General features: G+C 42.3%; 1 protein-coding gene across 2 annotated transcripts in view; it reads right to left on the bottom strand.

Annotated features, from left to right (window-relative positions):
• The window catches only part of TMED5 (transmembrane p24 trafficking protein 5), a 378,250-nt gene that overhangs the window by 232,287 nt on the left and 130,726 nt on the right, over positions 1–15,237 (bottom strand). For both annotated transcript variants that reach the window (XM_044085177.1, XR_006366634.1), the window contains exon 3: positions 6,845–7,028. In XM_044085177.1, the coding sequence (XP_043941112.1) occupies positions 6,845–7,028 (184 nt within the window). The remainder of the gene's footprint in view (positions 1–6,844; positions 7,029–15,237) is intronic.

Raw genomic sequence — 15,237 nt, forward strand, 5'->3', positions numbered from 1 at the left:
GGTTCCTAACATAACTAAAGAAAGCCTTGTGATTATCCTTAGTGTCCTGTGCAATTTTTCTCTCGAAGCTGGCCTTAGACAATTTTATGAGTGCCCGTAGCTTTTTGCTAATACTGATCAGTGATGCCTTCCCTTTTGGGATTTTGCTCTATCATTTAGTAGCTTCCTCCTTCTATTGTATAGTGTGTTGATGGCTAGGGTCCACCAGACAGGGGCTCTGCCTTTGGAGGATTGGGTCTTGGTTTTATTTGGGATCGCATGATCCATGCATTCCTGAAGATGTTCATAGAATGCGTTTATAAAGGATTCTGCGGTCTGGGCGTATTTTCCACAGGCCGGGGCTTTGAAGGATTCCACCTCAGTTTTGAGGAGTGTGAAATTTGCTTTAGAAAAGTTTTTCACTGTGGTTTTCTGGGCAGGGGTGGGGTCGGGATGTGAATATCCAGTGAGATTAGTTTATGGTCTGATCTTACCAGTGAGGGATACACTTCTGGTCTGGAGCATAGAGTCCCCATGTTGGTGATGATCAGGTCCAGTATGTTTTCCCCTCTTGTGGGAGTGGTAACAAGTTGTTCCATAGCATTTGAGTTTATAAATTCTAGGAACCTTTGGGCTAGAGTGTTGGAGCTAGAGTAATGCTCCCAGTCTATGTTTGGGTAGTTGAAGTCGCCCAATATAATGGTGTTTGGAGAGACCTTCATATTTTCCAGTGTTCTCAGGAAGGCCGAGTGGGGTTCCTGGGTTTGGGAGGGTGGTCTGTAGCAGGCTATAAACTGGAAGGCAGTTTTACCCACTGTTAGTTGCACATGGATAGTCTCTGATGCTTCGTGCTTTGCCACCAACCTGGAGGTGTGGGTATCTTTGATGAATATCGATACTGCCCCTCCTTTTGTGGTTCGGTCCAAGTTTTGGGGTCCGAAAAGCATGGTATGAGGTATAACGTGGTAGTGCTGGGGTGCTCTCAGGAGCCCTAAACCAGGTTTCTGTTACTGCACAGATATCGATGTTCTCCATGCTAAGGAGAGTTTCGAGTGCGTGCATCTTGAGGTTTAGACTTCTGGCGTTGAGTAGCATTACTCTTAGTTTCTTATCCCTTGTGATACCTATGGAGGTGTGTTTGTCTTTTGAGCCTTGCCTAAAAAGGCACTATGGGGGTAGCAAGAGCCTTTGCCAATATCCGAAAGCCCAGGGGCGACAGGTGCAAGCCGTCCCTAGCGAAGCATCGTGGCTTGTCGAGCATATCATCCCAAGCTGACAGGCATTGGATCCCCTTAGTACATCCTTTACTTTACATTAACGCTACAGACCAGCAAGTAATATGCAGCACATCCTTCACTTTACATTAATGCTACAGACCAACAAGTAATATGCAGCACATTCTTTACTTTATCAACGTTAATGCTAAATACTAGCAAGTAACATGTAGTACATACTTTACTTTACAACATTAATGCTACAGACCAGCAAGTAATATGTAGTACATCCTTTACTTTACATTAACGCTACAGACCAGCATGTAATATGCAGCAGATCCTTTATTTTACAACGTTAATGCTACAAGACCAGCAAGTAATATGTAGTACATCCTTTACTTTACAACATTAATTCTACAGACCAGCAAGTAATGTAGCACATCCTTCATTTTACAACATTAACGCTACAAACCAGCAAGTAATATGTAGTACATCCTTTATCAACATTAATGCTACAGACTAGCAAGTAATATGCAGCACATCCTTAGCAAGTAATATGCAGCACATCCTTTACTTTACAACATTAATGCTACAGACCAGCAAGTAATATGTAGCACATCCTTCACTTTACATTAATGCTACAGACCAGCAGGTAATATGAAGCAGATCCTTCACTTTACATTAATGCTACAGACCAGCAAATAATATGCAGCACATCCTTTACTTTACAACATTAATGCTACAGACCAGCAAGTAATATGTAGCACATCCTTCACTTTACAACATTAATGCTACAGACCAGCAAGTAATATGTAGCACATCCTTCACTTTACAACATCAACGCTACAGACCAGCAAGTAATATGCAGCACATCCTTCACTTTACAACATTAACGCTACAGACCAGCAAGTAATATGCAGCACATCCTTTACTTTACAACATTAACGCTACGGACCAGCAAGTAATATGTAGCAGATCCTTCACTTTACAACATTAATGCTACAGACCACCAAATAATATGCAGCACATCCTTTACTTTATCAACGTTAATGCTACAGACCAGCAAGTAATACACAGTACAATCTTTGAGCTTCCTTGCTAAGACAGGGAGAGGGACAAGCCAAATTACTATTAGGTTTACAAATGAAATCAGTATGCTCTAAAAATACATCTGATGGGGTATGCTATTTATATTTCAAGTCTATAATTACAATATCCATCCCAATTAAATAGCTTGTACAAGAAATAGGAGTGTACTGTTACACAAAGTAGTTAAGTGACAAAATCATATAATGCAGGGGTAACAAATAAATAAGAAAAAAATACAGTATAACACAGCACAAACAAATCAAACACACAAGTTACAAACGCAGCATGAACAGCATTTTATTTATGTACTCATTTGTTATCCAGATAAGTGAACCAGTCCACAGACCACTTTCATCCAGACTTGGGCTAAAAGGGTAAGGGTAAAATGGTACACGTGTATGGGTAGTTTAGAGAAGCCAATTAGCCGGAATGTCTTGGGACAGTATGAGGAAATGTGTCCAAAGCAAAACCATCTAAACATAGAAAAGACGATGGTGTATAACACTCTCCCCCTGGTTGAAGAGTAGCAAACCCAGCACAACCATCACAGATGGCTTAATTTATGTATGCCCCCAATGCCCTGTTATGCACATCCCCAATGCCCTGTTATGCACATCCCCAATGCCCTGTTATACATGCCCCCATTGCCCTGTTATACACGCCCTCATTGCCCTGTTATGCTGCTTCATGAACATTCATTACCTATGTGATCAGTACACAGAAGGCAGGTAATGAATATTCATTACATACAGAAGGCAGGTAATGAATATTCATTACATACAGAAGGCAGGTAATGAATATTCATTACCTATATGATCAGTACACAGAAGGCAGGTAATGAACATTCATTACCTATGTGATCCATACACAAAAGGCAGGTAATGAATATTTTTACCTATGTGATCAGTACACAGAAGGCAGGTAATGAATATTCATTACCTATAGAAGGCAGGTAATGAACATTTATTACCTATGTGATCAACACACAGAAGGCAGATAATGAACATTCATTACCTATGTGATCCGTATACAGAAGGCAAGTAATAAACATTCATTACCTATGTGATCAGTACACAGAAGGCAGGTAATGAACATTCACTTCCTATGTGATCAGTAGATGAGCGGATGATAGTACAAGGAGGCTACTTTCTGGTTTAGGATTACTCGTGAGCAAAACACTGCTCAGTTTGCCTGCTCCAGTCTTGGATGAGGAACAATAAAACCGCTACACTGGACAAGGTCAAGGCTGTTTCATTGGATGATACCAACTTTTAAACACTGAACCCAGCTTACCTATTTGGATCTGAAGAAGGCTTGAAAAAGCTGAAAGCGCTTGTCCGTTGTTTACATCAAAAGGGTTCTTCACTTTTACGTCCGTTTTTTCTGTTTTTATGATATCTACATGTTTTAAAGTTGTGGAATTACAACGTCACTTGACTTTTATAACAGCAAATTTTATATATTGTGGATTTAATATGGTGAAAGCCTGTTATTGAAGCTGTTACTTTGAAGCTGTTTTTTTTGCCATTTTGGTTCATAGGTTCATAGGATTATACTAGGCTATCTGCCCTAAGGCATTTATAAGCCTAGCCCAGAGTTTTATGGCATACGCCACCCCTTATGATAAAAATAATATGCCCATTAGTTTGTTTTTCCTCTGTCCAGTAGTGACACAGAGATGATTCCCGGGGTAAACCTACGATCTCCCATCCACTGATCAAGATTTCTCTTGAACAGAGCCAGCGAGGTGCTCTGCCTCACATGGACCGGGATTTTATTCCACAGCATAGGGAGTCTCTGGGTGATAAGGAGCATGGGCTAGGAGCAAAAGGTTGTTTAGTAAGTTTGAAAACTCAGATGAAATAGTAATACTTGTGGTGCAACGCTCTTCCAATATTTACATTCATTACCTATGTGATCAGTACACAGAAGGCAGGTAATGAATATCCATTACCTATGTGATCAGTACACAGAAGGCAGGTAATGAATATTCATTACCTATGTGATCAGTACACAGAAGGCAGGTAATGAACATTCATTACCTATGTGATCAGTACACAGAAGGCAGGTAATGAATATTCATTACCTATGTGATCAGTACACAGAAGGCAGGTAATGAATATTCATTACCTATGTGATCAGTACACAGAAGGCAGGTAATGAACATTCATTACCTATGTGATCAGTACACAGAAGGCAGGTAATGAACATTCATTACCTATGTGTTCAGTACACAGAAGGCAGGTAATGAACATTCATTACCTATGTGATCAGTACACAGAAGGCAGGTAATGAATATCCATTACCTATGTGATCAGTACACAGAAGGCAGGTAATGAATATTCATTACCTATGTGATCAGTACACAGAAGGCAGGTAATGAATATTCATCACCTATGTGATCAGTACACAGAAGGCAGGTAATGAATATTCATCAAGTAAGTAGTTTCTCATTGCAGCAATGAACTGAACACTGTGCTTCTATGGTTACTGTTGTAATGTACCATTTATACACGTTCTCATTTCCAAAGCTGTTTACTACATTTCAGTTCCTCTCTTTTGGGTTCCTTTTGGAAAGTTTGTACATTGTTTGGTGTAGTATGTCACTTTTTAAATATTGGTGTAATTTACAAAAAAACAGGATTTGCACCAACGTGCACTTTCGGAACAGGAAGCATGAAACTCTGAGATCTGACATTACTGACAAAGTATAATCCTCAACAAATTATCAAACAAGAAAAGGCTAAATCACAGATGTTCTGGGAAAAAAGGATACTTGTGAGACATATTCTGAAGTTTCTTACTGTTTGTACCCACTACAGCACCTCTTTTGAGGACCTGTGTGTAGGATGACAGTAACCCAACAGTATCCATGAAGACAAAAGTTGTTTACATATTCAGTTTTATACCATCATTTGATATTACTTGCCAGTTATTCTGCAACTTGTTTTTTTACTGTCACTTATTTTGTATTTTGAGACTTTTGTCAAAATGCAAGGATCTGCACTAAGCAGTACTACTTCTGTTTACTGCAACTATTCATGGTAGTTAACATTTCAGCCAAATAGGAGTTTTGCTTTATTTATGAGCAGGTGACCTGTCAATCAAGGTTAATTTGTGCATTATGTAATGGATTTGCACGTCAATCATGTTAGGAATGTTCAAACCTGGGTAAAGTGGCAGAGGGGAGGAGAAGGAGGGTGTTCTACACTTAAGCCAAAAGAATATGCTATAACTCCACAGAAACTAACTGGACATCAGGAGTGAACCAGGGATCCAAGTGTTGCGAAGCACAGATCTTACCCATTAAGAAAGGGTGGGCTTAGCATAATGTTTAACATTTTTACCTCAGATGCAAGGTACAGGGTTTGATTTTGACCTGGGGTTGTTGGCTAGGGTTACAATATTTTGCAGACTGATAGTAGCCTAGTATTTATCTATGAACCTAATCACAAATGCTGCCATTTTCAAACATGGAAATGGCTGCAAAAGTTTGGAAATATAACAAAAGTCTACATGTGAATGGATTTAACTATGGAATCCTGATGAAAGAAAGCAGTGACATTACAAAGAAGTCACAAACAAAGCTTTAAAAAGCTGCTACATCAAAATGACCTGCTCAGAAAAATCACACTGCAAAAAGGTTAGGCGGAGAAACGCAGGCAAAAAGTACAGGGGATCATCGACATAAGTATACCATCTCATATCCTCCTCCATGTGCTAAACAGATAATAAATTAATTAGATTAATAGCTAAACATTGACACTGCCTTCTGTGCAAACCTGAATCAGTTAAGCAGCCCATGCTCCTAGGTCCCTGTAAAGGGTCTATATTATATCAGCGAATGCTTAACTTGGCGAACACTGTATAATTGACCCAAATATGTCTAAACACCAAAATGCCGACACAAGTAACAGCGATTTTTTTCCTAGGGAAAAAAAATTGCTGCTCCGTAATAAAACACAAAATAAAGTGGGGGTGCCCCCACATCCCCCTACTTAAATATACCAACTCAGAGATTGCACCACAGTGGAGGAAATGGCAAAGTCCCGAAAAAGGCCCAGTGATTTTTTTGGGGGGGGGGGGGGGGTCACTGTTCCATGCTTTCGGGATTTCACCACTTCGAATAAAAAGGGTCGATTAAACAGCGTTCGCTAAGTTAAGTGTTCGCTGATTTAATAGGAACCCCCTATAAAGGTGTAAGTGGTATTAGTGGTTTACTTGATTAATAAAGGAATTTAAAAAACAGAAAAATTAGACTGTATTATCTTACTGCCATACTGTGTGTTTCAACATTGTGCTACAAAAGTAAACATAACAGCTTCAAAAACAGAAACTGTACTGACCAAAATTAAAACATTAAGCAGCTATCAACATCCATCCTGCTGCAAGCACCAACTTTGGACTGTCTGTCAATGTGACAGATTGCATCTCTTAGCTCCTTTTTAATTTTCCATACCCAAGAAATGGCTCCACCCCCCCCCCCATCACTGTAATGAATTAATTCACATTTTTTTGTCTCCCCCCACCTTCTGTGGTCACACCAGCTAACAAGCACATACCAGAATATCTTCAAGTTTCATATCGAGAAGGTCTGTGCCCATGACATACTGCTTCCAATCCTCTGGCTCCTTTTCACTCTCGTACATGTTATCGAGGATCAGCTCAAAGAAAATGACCTTCTCTGAAACTGTGCTGAAGGAGTTGTCAAAGCAGAACATGTAGTCCCCTTCTTCAGTGTCAACACTACAAGGAACAACAAAATACGAGAAAACACAGCATGCTCAGGTCAGAATGAAAGACGCAGACATTTACTTTTCATAAAAATAGTTTTACATCAAAATTCAATAATCGCATGCTTAGGGACACAGACTGTGCACACACCCCATGATAAATATACCAGCCATGAAGGTCATGTGTTCCAGCTTGGTTGCATGGCACAAACCAGTCACACAGGAGTGCCAGCCAACATCTCCCATGCTCAATTACTACACAACATACAATCAGACTATGGCAGCACATGACTTTCCTTACATGTACGCCAATCAGTAAATTATCATTCATCAACTTACATGGCACCATACGCTGCTAAACCACTCACGCACATTAATTTATTTATTAATTTTATTTATTTAACATTTGTTGACCGGGAATGTCCGACTAGGTTCCACAGAGCCTGTTTTCAGCGGAGGCCCGGGGAGAAATGCTCCAGATGCATGTCTTTGGAATGTGGGAGGAAACCAGAGTACCCGGAGGAAACCCACGCGAACACAGGGAGAACATGCAAACTCCACACAGAAGGCACCCAGCCGAGAATCGAACCGGAGAACCTCTTGCTGTGAGGCGACAACATTAACCGCTGCACCACTGTGCCGCCCTAAAAACTTAAATGAACTTTAAACACTTACAATGACAGATAAGCAGGTCCATCCTGCATAAAAGTCAGTCTACGGGCGACAGGAAACTTTTCCAGGATGGCAAACACTTTTCCCAATCCCATAATGCAACACAATGCCAAGCCTCTTCAGATCTTAGATAATAAACTCATGCAATTAAGCCTTACAACATAAAATAGAAAAACAGACTCAAGATCAATTGTGTCAGAGGTAGGGTAAGTTAAGCAGGATGCACTCATCTTACAAAACTACTAGTTATGGTAAATATATAACTTTTGTATCTGATAAGAGGAGATCCACCCTTAGTATCAGAAGGGAAGAGTCCTAACAAATCCTTCTCTGTAGTTTTGTCTTGCAGAGTACACGATGTATCTGCTACCCAAACATTATCCTGCATCACATTTCTGAAGTAGGCTGTAACAAGCAGCAGCCATTACAGCTGAATGAACCGTTGGTATTGCAGTAAGAAGCTCAGTGTATTTATTAAGGCAAAACTGCATAGACAGACAACCGTCTTATCAGGGTGAGCTTTAACTATGTTGTCATTGCTTTCCTTTGGAAAAGGAGGCGAAAAAAATTGTATCATTACAGACAGCCTTTGTCACCTGTCCTCAGCAGAAAAGCTCAACGGATGTTACATGCCCATACAACGGTGGATATTCTCTGCCCGAAAGAGTACATTCCCATTCTTTCTTGTTGGAAGAAATCAGGAAAACAAATCCACTGGATAAGGTTGGCTTCAGTGGAGACTTTTAGCATCAAGGGGATATTTCTGTAGAGTTACCCTATCTCTATGAAATGTCAAACATGAGGAGCCAAGAGAAAAGTACAGTTGTGTACCTACCATAAATGTAGATGTTCGAGTGTATTCACTGTTGCAGTCATTACACTTGGGTTATCCTGCTGGCAGGCTACCCGCAGTCGGCCCGAGTTCCAAAGTCTAGGTCCGGCATCAGTTGCTGTCGCCTCTTCCCTGACGTCAGTGCGCCAGGGGTATAAAAGATGCAACCAACGGCATTTTCTTCAGTTTTTCTTGCCCCAGATGTCAGCTCCCCCAGATAGGAAGGCTGAAAAGAATAAATTATACAAAAAAGTATGCATGCACTAATATAAACATATCCTTTATCTACAAGCAAATACACCACATAGGTTGTATAGAGTTGAGAAGTGCGATAAGTCCCAGCAAAGAAAAAAGGGGAATGGTGGGAGGGTAACCTGGACTGCAACAGTGAATACATTCGAACATCTACATTTATGGTAGGTACACAACTGTACTATGTTCATCGTGTTTCATTGTTGCAGTCATTACACTTGGGTTGAAACCCAAAGCTGAGGTTGGACGGCTGGGTCTAAATTGGATTTGGAGAGGCTACCAGGCTCTGCAGAAAGTACAGTTTTGTACCTACCATAAATGTAGATGTTAGAGTGTTCACAGTGCTGCAGTCATCACACTTGGGTTATCCTGCCGTCAGGCGGTCCCGCAGTCGGCCAGAGTTCCAAAGTCTTGGTCCGGCGTCGGTTGCTGTCGATTCTTCCCTGACGTCAGTGTGCCAGGGGTATATAAGATGCATCCGACGCCATTTTCTTCAGTTTTTCTTGCCCCAGATGTCAGGTGCCCCCAAGTAGGTAGGCAATACATATTGCTAATGAAACATACATAGAAAATGAAAACAACACCTTCAGCTACCAGCAAATACACCACAAAGGTTGTACAGGACAGACAGGTATAGATACGTCCAGCTAGGACAAAGGGGATGGAGGGAGGGTAACCTGTACTGCAGCAGTGTGAACACTCGAACATCTACATTTATGGTAGGTACAAAACTGTACTATGTTCATAGTGTTACACTGCTGCAGTCATCACACTTGGGTAGCATCCCAAAGCTACGGTTGGGTGGCTGGTCTACAAAGAGTTAGGATTGGCTATGAGGCCCTGCAGAACTGCAGTGGCAAATCCTGCTCTGGATTTAGAGTAAAGAGGCAAGTGGTAATGCTTGGTAAAGGTGTGCACTGAACTCCAACTTGCAGCCTCCAAAATTTCCTTGGTTGGTACTCCTCTGAGAAAGGCTGCTGAAGTGGCTGTTGCTCTGGTAGAATGTGGCATAATGTTATTAGGGACTGATTTTCCATGTTGTGTGTAGCAGTAATGAATACAGTGTCCTATCCATTTGGAAATAGTCTGCTTTGAGATAGCCTTGCCCTGTGATCCTGCAGCATATGCTACAAACAGTTGCTCAGTTTTCCTGAAAGCTTTTGTTTTGTCCAGGTAGAAGCGTAGTTGCCTGTGTTTGTCCAAAGAGTGCAGTAGTTTCTCCCCTTTATTCTGGGGGTTTTTGATAAAAAGTTGGCAAATGGATGGTTTGGTTAAGAGCCACACTAGATACCACCTTTGGCATAAAGGTAGGGTTTGTCCTTAAAGAAAATATGTCCTGATGAAATATTATAAAAGATTCCACTGCCATTAATGCCTGTAGCTCCGAGACTCTTCGTGCTGAAGTTACTGCCAGGAGCAGAGCTGTTTTCCATGTTAAAAATTTTAGATCGGCTGTATTGGCTGGCTCAAAAGGTGTTAAGATCAGTTTTTCCAAAACAAAATTGAGGTCCCAAGTTGGTGTTGGTGCCCTCCGGGGTGGTCTTCTGTTTTTAGCCACTCTGAGGTACTGCTTTAGCAAGGGATGAGAGAACAATGGAGGATCCGTGTTGTAATGAGCTGAAACGGCAGAGGCGTGGATCTTAATTGATGAGAAGGATAGGCCTTTGTCCAGCATCTCGGTTAAGTATTGTAAAATCTGAGGAATGTTTGGGTCAAGAGGGTCAAGGCTTTGAGCCTGGTTCCAGGCACATAATCTCTTCCATTTTTCTGAGTAAGATTTCCTGATGCTAGGCCTCCTGGCCTCCAAAATGACATCCATAACAGCTTTAGAGAGAGGTGTTGCCTGTTTGACTAATGAATCTGCCATGCAGCCGGGTTTTGAGCTGACCGTGCAGGATCTGATTGTTTTGTGGAGTCAGAAGGTGTGGAATTTGAGGCAAAATCCATGGTGGGCTTGAGCTAAGTTCTTTTAAGATTGGGTACCAGTGCTGTCGTGGCCAGTCTGGAGCAATCAGGATCAGCTGTGGTTTTTCTTGTCTGGCTTTTAGGAGTACCTTTGAAAGGAGAGGCAGTGGTGGGAAGGCATAAACTTTTAGGCTTTTCCAGCTGAACGAAAGATCATCCACTTTCCATGCTTGTGTGTGGTAAGTCCTTGTGCAGAATTTTTGTAGTTGGCAATTCAGTGGGGAGACAAAAAGATCTATGTCTGGGCACCCCCATTTTTGCGTTATGTTGAAGATTTGTGGATTCAATCTCCATTCATGAGGGTCCATGATATTTCTGCATAGATCGTCTGCCAGAGTATTTTTCTTTCCTGGCAGGAATTGTGCTTGCAGATGAACTTGATAAGTTAGTTAGAGCTAATGTTCCACAAGGTCATGGCTTGCCTGCATAGGGGACAAGAATGAGTGCCCCCTTGCTTGTTTATGTACCACATTACTGTGGTGTTGTCTGTCCTTAATAGTAATTGTCCTGGATGCAGAAGGTCCTTGAAAGCTGTTAGGGCATTTTGAACAGCCAACATCTCTTTTTGATTGATGTGAAGATGCAATTGGTCTGTGGTCCACTTGCCCTGAATACATTTGCCTGCCATGTGTGCTCCCCAGGCGTGATCCGAAGCATCTGTTGTTACAAGTCTGCCTGGCTGTGGGTAGAGTGAAAGGCTGACCCTTGTTTAGGTGACATGCCTGTGCCCACCATCGAAACTCCTGTTGTAGGCAGGGAATTACTGGTATTACTGTTTCTAAACTGTTAGAGCGTTGAGTCCAAACACTTTTTAGGTACCATTTTAATTTCCTCATATGCAGCCTGGCATATGGAATTAGTAGTATGCAAGATGCCATGAATCCCAGGGCCTGCAGAAGTTTTCTTGCAGGGAGATGGGACTTTTTTGCCAGCAATTGAAAATATTGAGTCAGTTTGTCCTTGTTTGTCTGGCGTGAGATAAGCCATCTGGGCCGTTGTATTTAAGCTGGCACCCAGGAATATTATCTGTTGTGAGGGCACTAGCTTTGACTTCTTTTCGTTTACTGTGTACCCCAGACAAATTAGCAACCTTTTTACAAACGTCAGATGCTTTAGAAGAATGTCCTTTCTCTCTGCTTGAATGAGGCAGTCTTCCAGGTATGGATATATTTGAATTCCTTTTTGTCTGCAAAAAGCAATTACTGGTGCCAGGCACTTTGAAAAGACCCTGGGTGCAGTAGATAAGCCAAAGGGCAGTGCAGAGAATTGGTAGTGCATTGTACTAGCTTTGAATCTGAGGTATCTTCTGCAATCTTGTCTGATAGGGACATGCAGGTATGCCTATTTGAGGTCCAAAGTAACAAGCCAAGCCTTCTTGCCCAGCATGGGAAGAAGCTGCTGTAGTGTCAACATTTTGAATTTCAGAACATCCAAGTAAGTATTTATAGTTGAAAGGTCTAGTATGGGTCTCCAGGCTTTGTCCTTTCTGGGGACCAGGAAGAGCCATGAGTAAAATCCTTGTCCTTGTTCCTGCTGTGTTACTGTTTCAATAGCGCTCATGTCCATGAGGGCTGAAATTTGTTTTTGAGCCTCTGCCCATTGATTCTGTGGCAGGTTTGGCATTCCTTTTAGCCTCGGGAAAGTGTGAAAGTGGAACCTGTAACCTTGAGACACAATATTCAGAACGCAATTGTCTTGGGTAATTGTTTTCCAATTTTGAGAAAAAAGTGCAAGTTCCCCCCCTAAGGGGGCTGCCAAAAGGGAAGTGCTTGGCATACGAAGGGGGCAGTCATTGGGACTGTTTCCTGTAAGGTTGAGACTTGTCCTCTCCGCCATTTGGGTTTGAGGTACCCCACTGTCATCGTTTATAAGAGCCTTGGGGTTGAGATCTTCCTCTTGGGCATCTGTATCTGCCTCTCTGTGGCCTGTCTGATACTGGAAAGGACCAATTCTTTGTAGGCCAATTTCTGCTAAAACGAGGTGGCTGTACCTGTAAGAAATCTTTGACTGTTTGCATAGATTTAGCTTTATCCTCCATTTTCTTTAACACCTCTTCTGCCTTAACACCAAACAAGGTATCATGCTGTAAAGGAGCATCCAATAATTTTGCCTTAACATGGTCAGGTAAACTCTGTTCTTTTAACCAAGCATGTCTTCGAATCACAGAACCTGTAACTGCAGCTCTGCAAGAGGCCTCCAAAGAATCAAAACCACATTGCAGAGTATGTTTTCCCACCTGTTCAACTGCGTGCAATAAATCCTGCATTTCTTTATAGTCAGGAGCTTCTGAGCTTGTAAGCATTTTCTGTTTTAACTGAGCCATTAAATATTGTTGGTACTTAAGCATGTGAAACTGGCAATTTAAAGCCCTTACTGCTAAAGTTGCAGAAGTGTAAACTTTCTTCCCCATCTATCCAATGCTCTAGAATCTCTGTCAGAGGGGACTGGATTTTTTGCAATGGAAGCCTTAACCCCTTTGAGACCCTGGGAAATGGTTTCTGGGTCAGCAGAACGTTTTTTATAAAGAAACTTGTGAGAGTCTGGGACTCTATAGTACCTATCTGGCTTGGCTGGTGCAGGGGGGCAAAGAATCAAGAGATAAGCTGGATTCAAAGAACACATCATCCACAATATCTAACACAGGCAGAATAGCAAGGGGCCTGTGCTGAGGCAATAAAAGAAGTCCCTGAGCCTTTTCTTGGATTCTGAATAATCCTGACTTTCCCAATGGAAATGCTCCCTCATGGTATGCAAGGTTTCCCCAAGAGAGTAATCCACAGGAGGAGAGGCTGAAGGGATAGATTCTTCAGCATCAGAGTCCTCATAGGGGGGTAGAGAGTATCCCTGGTCTGAAGAGGAATCAGAGGAAATGGAAACCTGATCTGAGGAATCATAGTCTGTATTATGCCTAGGCCTTTTCTCAGGAGGGGTATGGGAACCCCTGATTAGAGTAATGAGGTCTTCGGCCATTTTAAGCATCTGTTTCTTAGGCATGGAGGACTGTCCAGGAGAATGCTGTACTTGCTTCTTTGTCTTTAATGGTGTTTTTGTCTTGGCTGTTGCTTTAATGGTAAGTTGTGAAGGTCTGAAAACACCCTCAAAAGTCGATGCCTGCTCAGAGGCTCCGGACCCATCTGAAGGATTAGTTTCCGTAGGCCCAATACCTCGAGTTTCCACAGGCCTAGTTGTCTCCACGTGGGAGTCGGAGGCGGCCTGTGGCTCTGAGGTAGTGGGTGTCAGGGGCTGCGAAAGCACCTCACCGAGAACCGGCGAACGGCCTAGAAGAGGCTTCGTCGTCTGTTTTGGACCTCGGATGCCTTTCTTTATCCTCGTCTTTGTGTTTTTTATGAATTGCGGTCATCGGTTGTTCTGACGGCATTGCTGAGCCTTCGGCCATAGTAGTGCAAAGCAAAATCAAAACGTTGTTTTATAGTGCGTTTGTTAAATCTAGCACAAAACCGACAACTAGTGACATCGTGATCAGGGCCTAGGCATGGAATACAGTAAGAGTGGAAGTCCTTGTGAGGTATTTGCTTCCCACAAGAAATACAATTATTAACTTTTTCTGACATCGGTCTGAGGCAAGAAAAAAGTTTCCCCAACGGGGTACTTAGCTTTATTGAAGACTCTGGATCTGAAATTCGACTTCGAAAATCTCAGGAGCCGGCCGACCGGCACATGCGAACTGCTTTTGCTTCGGGCACCGCATGGCAAGAAAGACTGAAGAAAATGGCGCCGGATGCATCTTATATACCCCTGGCGCACTTGACGTCAGGGAAGAGGAGACAGCAACTGACACCGGACCAAGACTTTGGAACTCTGGCCGACTGCGCGACCGCCTGACGGCAGGATAACCCAAGTGTGATGACTGCAGCAGTGTAACACGATGAACATCTGCAGTGGCAAAACCTGCTCTGGATTTAGAGTAGAGAGGTAAGTGATAGTGCTTGGTGAAAGCGTGCACTGAACTCCAGGTTGCAGCTTCTAAAATGTCTTTGGTTGGTACTCCTCTGAGAAAGGCTGCTGAAGTAGCTGCTGCTCTGGTAGAATGTGGCCTAATGCCCTTAGGCACTGATTTGCCATGTTGTGCATAACAGAAGCGAATGCAGTGTCCTATCCATTTTGAAATTGTCTGCTTTGTGATAGGCTTTCCTTGTGATCCTGCAGCATAGGCTACAAACAGTTGTTCAGTTTTTCTGAAAGCTTTTGTTTTGTCCAAGTAGAATCATAGCTGTCTGTGTATATCCAAGGCGTGCAGAAGTCTCTCCCCTTTATTCTGGGGGTTTGGGTAGAAAGTTGGTAAATGAATGGTTTGGTTCAGAGCCACATTGGAAACCACTTTTGGCATGAATGTTGGGTTTGTCCAAAGAGAAACCCTGTCCTGGTGAAAAATGATGAAAGGTTCCACAGCCATTAATGCCTGTAACTCTGAGACTCTTCTTGCTGAAGTTATTGCTAGGAGCAGAGCAGTTTTCCATGATAAGAATTTTATAACAGCTGT

This window comes from Protopterus annectens, chromosome 10.part0 (assembly GCF_019279795.1).
Source record: "Protopterus annectens isolate FY-2018-M chromosome 10.part0, PAN1.0, whole genome shotgun sequence".
Lineage (NCBI taxonomy): Eukaryota > Metazoa > Chordata > Ceratodontiformes > Protopteridae > Protopterus > Protopterus annectens.